The sequence below is a fragment of the Nanorana parkeri genome, unplaced genomic scaffold (assembly GCF_000935625.1).
Source record: "Nanorana parkeri isolate BGI_ZX_2015 unplaced genomic scaffold, ASM93562v1 scaffold543, whole genome shotgun sequence".
NCBI lineage: Eukaryota > Metazoa > Chordata > Amphibia > Anura > Dicroglossidae > Nanorana > Nanorana parkeri.
Window position 1 is genome coordinate 214,986 of NW_017306811.1, and position 9,183 is coordinate 224,168.

At 37.1% G+C, this 9,183-nt stretch overlaps 1 protein-coding gene across 8 annotated transcripts in view; it reads left to right on the top strand.

Annotated features, from left to right (window-relative positions):
* The window catches only part of SLIT2 (slit guidance ligand 2), a 292,973-nt gene that overhangs the window by 6,897 nt on the left and 276,893 nt on the right, over positions 1-9,183 (top strand). For all 8 annotated transcript variants that reach the window (XM_018561765.1, XM_018561764.1, XM_018561758.1 and 5 more), the window contains exon 4: positions 4,632-4,703. In XM_018561765.1, coding sequence (XP_018417267.1) covers positions 4,632-4,703 — 72 coding nt within the window. The remainder of the gene's footprint in view (positions 1-4,631; positions 4,704-9,183) is intronic.

A 9,183-nucleotide genomic window follows, 5' to 3' on the forward strand; every position in this document is an offset into this window, starting at 1 on the left:
GCTAATAATAATACTATAAGGGCTATAGAAGGCAATGTGAGCATGAGGTCCTGTATCGACAAGCTTTAAGCTTGTCTCGATGGCATCAGTTTGAGATGCTTCAAAGATCATTCAGTATTCACTGACCTGCAGTTCACCTCCTTCTGAACTGTGTTTGACCTGGTTCCAGAAAGATTTGCATTCACCTAGACCTGTATGGGAACCCATTTGAAGGGAACACATAACCTGCTTGAAGTGAACTAATCCCTATCAGCACAGTTGGGGAAGGGGGGGGGGTGTGTGTGTTTGTAGAGACACCATTACTTTGACCTGCATTGGCAAGGTAACAGTATCTCTTTAATGATCTGATCCACTGACGGCTCCCTCTAGTGGCTATTGTGTATATTTCATGCAATAAAGTATATGTGGTCACAACTCTGATGTCCACGCATGGAAATTACATCGTACCTACCTTTTTAAAGCTTCCTCATCTAAGGGTCTTCTGTCAGAAAAGTCCAGCTACTCCTGCTACATTTTACATAAATATTGTGGAACTTTAATATACATCTACAGAAAGTAAAAGTGTTGTGGTTCCCTGATCAGATTCGGCCTATATGTATAGGTTAATAAATTAAAGCTCACATCTTGAGTGTTTATAAATGTGACAGCCTTTCCTGACCACTGATATACAAAGATTTCTGTCCTGTTAGGTACAGTTAGTGCTTTTAGCCATTAAGCCTTTGCTGAAATAGTATGTCTTTATTGGCAGTTCTCTGGTAGTCCTTTTTTTATTATGTATACTTCACAGTTCATAAGGCAGGCCTGTTGTCAGGAAATTAGAGTTTCTGAGCGTGCACTGTCCTGGTTGATACACGGCCTATCTCCTGCTGTTCGTTATTGTGCTGTTCAGCGTTAAGCCTCCAGAGCTTTCTCATGTGTTTTGAACATAGGCAGGTCAGTCAGATGAAGTGGCCTGGACAGTGTCTGCCAACTAGTCCTACTTGTAGGCTTCCCTCATAAGTGTCTTTATTACTTGATAGGCCCAAGTGTCAGGTCCATCTGTTTTTTTCCACAGCAACCTGTGGAGTTCCAGCTGTTTGTGAGGTAAAATGATTTGACGTTAAGTGATTTATATGTTCAGTCCTACATTCTGTACCATTTTCTTGGCATTTGTAATGCCTTGTTTTGTGGCTTTGTTATTCTGAAAACGTAAAAATCCTCCTATAAAGTTCAGTGCAACCTTTTATTTATACTGGTGCCAAAAACGACTACCAAAAATCACAAGAAAGATATTTACCTGTTCACTTTGTTTTCCGGCATATTAAATAAACCAGTGCAGGTTGCAGTAGTCCACAGCAGCCAATCTGAATATTTTTACTAATGTGGCTATTGTAATTGAAAATGTGTCAGTCACCACACGTTGGTGCTTTTTGCACTGTTTTTTTTAAGTAAGCTCATACAGTATGTGTTACATCAAAAATGTGTTTCGATGAATATAACATGCAGTGCTTCATGCTTCTTGCAGTTTTCTATCAGCTCCTATCAATGGACTATAGGTTCAATTCACAAAGCTAACAGACCAGGATAAGTATACTAATTTTCAAAAAGTGACACCAATGAGATTTGAAAATTACAGGCACATGGCTAAGTTAGAGAGCCTTATCCTTGTGCTAAAACATTGTGAATTGAGCCTTATGTGTAAAAGCTTGAGTTGCGTGATAATTAACTGCCACTCTGAGCAGAAAATACCAGCAGGGTGCTATTGGGAAAAATAACATTGACAGTTTAGACCACATTTTATAGATCAATATTTAAAATAATGTTTAGACACCTGTCTATGATTGATTAAACCCATATGAATCCATTCATCTTCCATTTTAGAAGCACCATTCCTTTTGAACTTTGATCACTTTTGTCAATGGTATCCGCATAATATTAACCTTGAATTGAATTGCCCAAATGTGAATGTTGAGAAGGGGACGAGTGTCCGCCACTGACTCATCATGGATGGAACCAATAGGACATGACAGCTGGCTGGCATATATAGATATATATGTATGTAGATATATACATATACATAATATATAACATCAACTGGATTGGAAAGCAGTCATGTCAATGGCTAGTAATTTTAGAATTTGCATAGAATTCAAGTATTTATTATTGGATTTGGTTTGCAACAGACTACTTCTTCTCTTTATGGTTTAATTTAATGCAGTCTTCATTTTACAAGTTGGATTATATCGCTCTCTAGTAGCTTGTAGCATAGCGGAGTCGCCATTCTTTCGTAAGGATGTCTGCTTAGATCTGTTTAAGAAGTCTCTGTCTGTGAATTGTGAAGTAGGAGGACAGAAGATTTGGGGCTTTTTTGAACACGGACCAAGTTCTATATGAACAGTTCTTTCATTACCATTCCCAGCTGTTGGCCAAGAGTAAATATTTCATATTTGTGAGGAAAAGTCAAAAGAAACTCTTTTGTTTACAACTGCCAAGTCCATCTGATGGAGGTACATTGTTATCTGACAACCAATTCATCTCCTTGGACCCTGGAATTTCGAAGCATTTCTAAGGCAACCTGCAGATACATTGCAAATATAGTTCCTTTCATGAGCTGGCCAAACAAGGGAAATCGAGGCGAGACCTTGTTGATATTCCCTAGTGAAAGACAAGCCTCTCATTTTTTTTCATGAGCAAATTATGACTGAGTGTAGTGAATAATAGCCTATGGAAGAATCTTTCTCTTTGCAAATCATTTGATAAATCTAATAAACTAGATCTGTATGTAGAGTCTAAGAGGCCTGTTTATTAAAAGTGGAGAAAGAAAAACAGGAGCAAGAGGGGAGTTCCAATAGTAACCAATCAAATGCGTTAAATAATAAGATGAAGCCTGGTCGGTTGCTTTGAGCTAATTTTTTCACACTTATGTCACTTTTTTTTTTAAAGAATAAACAGAAATCAGTGCTGTGTCATGAGAAATAGGGGTATTTGTACATGGCCAGTCAGCATACATGTTGATTATGAAGTCTGCTAGTTTATGTTCTAAAGTAGCTCATATTTTATTCCCAGCAGACAAGTGACCCATAATAGTTTTCTTAATGTTATTTCCATGATATCCAAAAAAAATCCATTAAAAATAACCTAGCTTTTACCATTTATGTAAAAGCATAAAACCTAGATAAAGCTCTGAAACATTCTGGTGCCCAATTCATCAATTTGTTTATTCTCCTGATGCTAGAAATGCAACAAACTATCACGATTGATGATAGGCATTTTCACAGATACTAGGGTTTACAGAAATTTGACCCACACTCTGGGATACAAATGCTCCTTCTGTTTAAAAAGGTGCCCCCTAAAGGGGCATGTCAGAGGCATCCCATACAGCCCCCCATGTACACTGAAGAGGCTAATAGTTGAGGTTCTGCCCAGCCTTCTGGGTTGCCTATTCAATTGTTCCACTTCTGAGCAACTCCAAACCTACACTGGATTGGCCCTTCTACCTCTTCGGAGTGTTGCATTCAGTATACTGCCGGAATGCCTCACTTGCTAAATTTAAACGTTTAAACCATTAACATCAATCAGAGTGGCTCTTTAAAATTTGCAGCATATAGGACATTATGCCATGGAGACTAGTAGGGCTCGTTGTGTGGACATTAATTTGAAATGATGGTGAGAAAGTCTGTGCAGACCTTTTCACAAATTCCCAGCCAGTAGGGATGTTTATTTTTCCCATGTCTATTTTTGTCTGCATCTTTCCCTGATGGCACTTGCCTAATGCTCCTTACAAGTTATAAATTGCGATATAACAGTTTATCCCGGTGCAACTTGATTTTTCCTATTTATACATATGATTCTTTTTTGTCTTTCTGCTCTTTAGTTTATCTCGGAGTTTAGCTGGAGGCTGGATTCCACTCTCACATTCCTCGCATTTTTTTAGGATGCATTGCTTTCTGACTGTATAGCTGACTAATAATTCATATATCTGCAATAAAGACTTTTCACAATGGGGTGCATGTTGAATGGGAAATGGATTAGCTGATCACACAGAAACATCTACAACAGTCTTTTGTTTTGCTCCAACTTTTTCACACTTGATCTGTGATCTTGATCCTTCCATTGGTCTAATACTTTTGTACAATAATGAGCAAAAGCCCTTGTTTGTGTGTTGTCCCTAATCAGTTCATATGTTTGAATGTGAAAGTTAAAAGGTCCAACTGTTGTACATTCGTTCTATTGAATGATCATGGCATACATATATACATTTTCATTAGTTGACAATATATTTCTATGAACTGCTATGGCCTTATCTACATGGAATAAGAACATTTGGTTGGGAAATGGGTGATCAATTCTTCCCCCAAGATCAGTTGACCTAAGGGTTCTACACAGACAAGTGTAGGCCAGAATTATACAGCTTTTTCTTTATTTGACCATTATCATGCAGTTTAGGCAATACTGTAAGGAGATGTTGATTCAGAACTTAGCTATATTAAGTCACGTTTGTATTGTGAAAGTATTTTTGTTACCATCACATCTTTTTCTTTGAATTCTTTCTTGGACTTAAGCCCCCTTTGTGTTCATTTGCTTTTCTACATTGTTAACAAGTCAATCACAGCATTGCCTAATATATGGTTTAATATATCATTTCTCTTTAGACGTCTGAATCGAAATAGTCTTCAGGTGTTTCCAGAATTGCTTTTCCTGGGAACTCCAAAACTCTACAGACTGTAAGTACAAGTGGACATTACATTTTGTGACTTGGAATTTGTCACTGTATTAAGTATAGTATGTCAGTGTAATTGCTCGATTGTTCTGTCTTTTGACTTCAAGAAATAGCAGTGCTAATGTATTTCCCATCTAACTGTAGGATGGCATGCATTACTTTTTAAGAGAGAAGTATGATTTACACTTTTAATACTAACATGGGATCTATAAATATTGAAGGTGATGCAGACAAAATGATTTCTTGCTATTACTAAGTATTTTTCTACCGTCATTTAAAAATAATTGCTCTCACAAAAACAAAATCCGTATTTGATCTTGCTCACCTCATTTTTCTACCATTGCTAACTAGTTTTTGCTATTTGAAATATTGGGGGGCATTTTGAATCTCAGCATTTTGTTGACTAAATTAATATTCTCGAGAATGCAGTCTCTAAAAGTGCTAGAATAAAGGATAAAAAATTGTGCTTTAGAAATTGATATGGAATCTAAGGGAACAGGAGTTTTCATGTCTCATTTCCAGGGTTTACATACTGAAGACTTGCGTTGGGTTTATTTATTAAGGCAGTGTGCACTAATCCACAGCAGCTGAACCTCATATTTCTCTAGTCTGACTGCAGTTAAGGAAAATCCAATTGTTGCTCTGGGTTACAGCCCCTTCTCAGTACAACTGTTCTTTGCACTTACCTTTTCTTGCTTTGTTAAAAAATCCTTTAAGTTAAGTGGTAGTTATTGTAAAAATAATACAACGATCTGAAAATTGAAATTGCTGCTAAATGTTTAAGAATGCATGATGAACTATTACATGCTAGAGATGTTCAGATACTAGTTCATATACCAGTGCCGATACTTGGCATTTTCCCAAGAACTACCAGGGTTGCAGCGTTTGCATCTGGGACCTGGTTCTGGTCCTCCACCACTGTCCTGAAATCATTAGTCTGTATTGTTTTAGAAAAACTTTCACATAAAAATAAACAAAAATGTTTCAGTACTTGTTTCTGTGAGTACTTGGACAAATATTAGTATTTGTACTTGAAAAAATGGTATTGGTGCATCCCTTATATATATTTATATAAAACAAATCATACAATAAAACAGGGATTCACAAATTTCAGGAGCTCCGTATGCTCCTTAAAAATGACAGCTGCCTCCTAACTTTCGAATTTTTCTCTAGTCTAGTCTTGGAGCTGGAAAAGTATCTGTACATATAGTTGTACTTGTACCGAGTACAGTACTTGGTATCTGAACATCCCTATTACATTGTATTACTAAATTAAGTATAGAGTTGCACTTTGTCAAATAAGAAGTGCACCTTTAGATCAGAATGGCCTCCCCTTCCTTTGCAGAGTATTTTTTCAGTAGGTTACCTGATCCTAGCTCCTCCTGAGTTCTTCCCTACACTGGCCTGCTTTTAATCCATCCCTGCATTATGGCTCCTATGCCTGTGCAGCCTGAATCAGGCTCATCTGCAGCCTTCTTACCTGTTGCCAAGGTGGCAGGCCTTACACTAAAATCAAGATTACTTGGACCACATGTGCAGGTGGTGTGATGAAAGCCAGAAACTAAATATAGAGGTGATATTGTTTATTGGTTAACTAAATATACTTAAGTTGCAAGCTTTGAAGACTATTTTTGGCAGAATGTGTTTTAAGTGCTTGCAATAATAACTGTCTCACTCACCCATTAGCCCCAGTCAGAATAAAATGTGCAATAGCCTCAGTCGGCTGAGAAATTAATGTTATGTCTGATTGGTTGCAACAATGCTATACACGCGATCCCTGTTGGAGACACTTTCATTCTGAAGGCGCATTCATCAGACATGGCGTACTACAAAAACTGAGAAGGAATTTCTATGGAACCAGTTCCGTGGACATCAAACTATTGGGCTACGCCAGCATCGTGCCACAAGTTATTAGTTATTAATAGAGGAAAGTAAATGTTAATAATTGCACATAGTAAACAAAGAAATGGTAGCTTTCACTGTCTGTAATCTAGCTGTTTGATATTGTCAACATGTCCGTTTTTCCTAACAATTCCATCTAATTCTGATTGGTTGTTGTAGATTGCAACACTAGTGAATACCAGTTCTTTATTGTATAAGGTTTTACTAGAACTGGTAGGTCAACAGGCCTCACACATGCCTGTTTGTGTATGCTTATTCTCTATGAAATTCCACATACCATAACTGAGATGATTGATGCTATAGAAATTGTTACTTTATTACAATTTTTGTTTCTTTGAGTGTCGAAATACTTATTTCTTAGTTGCTTCAAAGTTTTTCCTTTTTCTCTTTTGGCTGATAATGCTTACTAGGATACTTTTTATTTAGACCGTTTTATATTTAGTGTGTTTTCTGAATGTACACCTGGAACCAATCACATACACCCCTTAGTTTAAGACCTGATGAAAAGAAGTGACTGACTATGGAGAACAGACAATGTTTAATTCAGACACTTTGATTACGAAAAAATCTATTTTAAAGGGGTATTATATAAGGTTTATTCTTGTATCTTTATAACTGTGTGTATTTATTACAGGTAATGATAATATTCATCATATTAACTCCTTTTTTTAATTTTACATTTTTTTCCATATTTTTCTCTACATTTACATGCAGACCATGCAGCCAAGTTGCAGGGTCGGGACAAATTATAACAGTTACGAGGAGTGCTTACAATGGTCACCTGTTATTCACATTATACAAAGCTAAAAAAATACTGTTGGCCCAACTGGCAGTGTTAGTTGTTACTTGCATTGAGGTTCTGGAATGCAGAATCACAGTTGTCCCAGTCATACCTTACTGTCATACCTAAATATCTAAATCTCTATTATACTTTTAAAATCTATAGTCAAAAGGAAGAACTAACCCCCAGTAGGGGAGTTAGTTCTTCCTTTTTTCATATTTTTTTAGGGTTGGGAATTTTTATTAAATTGAATTGTTATTCTTTGAAGGAGTTTTTGACTGATTTGGTTTGCCCTATATGGGAACCCACTACCACATTTTTCCTAAAATCTATAGTAACATGCAAACAACATAGATGGAGATATGACTAGAGTAGAGTTTAAGGAGCATATCCATTAAATACTTGTTTCCAGATTGGGAGAAGGTAAGTGTGATATTGCGAACATACCTCTGTGACCTAATCTTGTAAGGTTCAGAGGTGATACACTTGGTCCCCATGGCAGTTGATCAGTTTTGAACAGCATTTGATTCATTAAAGTCTTTGGGGATTTATCTGACAGATGGGTGACTGCAGAGTGATGCAAGGGGGCAGACGCTCCCTGGGCTTAAACTTTGCATTGGTTGCATGAAAGTCAGTACTATTTTGTATTTAAATCTATCTTCCACAATGCAAAGATTGGCATGTTCAGGAGTTGCTCTTTTAACCAGATCTCTTAAAATTTATACTAAAGCTTTCATCATTTGCATCGCGTTAAATAAAAGGTGTGCCTCCATTTAAACGTCACATTAAATCTCTGTAAGTGTTCTTCATAGTGTTTTGTCAGCTCCTATTGTAAGATTATTGGCGTTTTAGGTAAAACTCCTCCCCATAAAAAAAGAACTGAATTGTTTGCTAGTGTTGTAATAATATCTGAGTGATGAGCTCATATTAGATAAATTCATTTTTTTTAATCCCTTACATGTCTTTTCCTCGATTCTTATCTGCATTCCTCACTGGGACAATTGAAGATCTAGGACAAAGGTTAGCATTCAGCAATGCTGTTACAACAGGTATATTGAAATAAAGGGGCTGATGCAGTTTAAAGCAAGTCCAGTGATGTTATGCTTACGAACAAGGTGATACATGTACAACTTTTAACCAAGGGATGAACATATGGTAAATGTCAGGCAGACAGAACTGCGGTGTCAGAAGGTTGTGTGAACACGATTGGACCATTTTAAGGCTCATTCTCACAGGCTTCTGTCACTGCACCCTTGCTTGTTCGAGCATTCTTGCGTTCGCTGGGCCTGGTTACAAAGTCTAGACTAGTCTGTTAATGAGACAGTCGCCATGTACGATATGACTACATATTATACATAGACATGCTATGGTGGCTGTCAAGGCCAGATTTGTATCATCTGTAGGATAAATACCTTTAGCACCTAAAGCAACACACTCTGCTAGGATAATCCTTTACAAAGACTGTTTTGTTGTTTTACTGGTTCTAATCTGGCTACCAGGATTGTGACAATGCTTAAAGGATCTTTCATGACATGTATTTCTATTGCTGAAAAATTATATGCGTGACTCATTATTATACAGGTAAAAAGTTGCCCCTTTGCCTCTGTAATCTACAGGCACTGGGCTTTATGGTAGATCCTGCCCTTTAGCTTTAGAATATTCCATAAAGAATGCTGCATTGACCATGCACCCCTTGTACTGAGATTTTCTCATGGAATTTCCTGAGAGACCATAACATACAAGGGTACAGGTACTCTTAAGAATGAGATGACTCAGGGACCTATACACACACACACACACA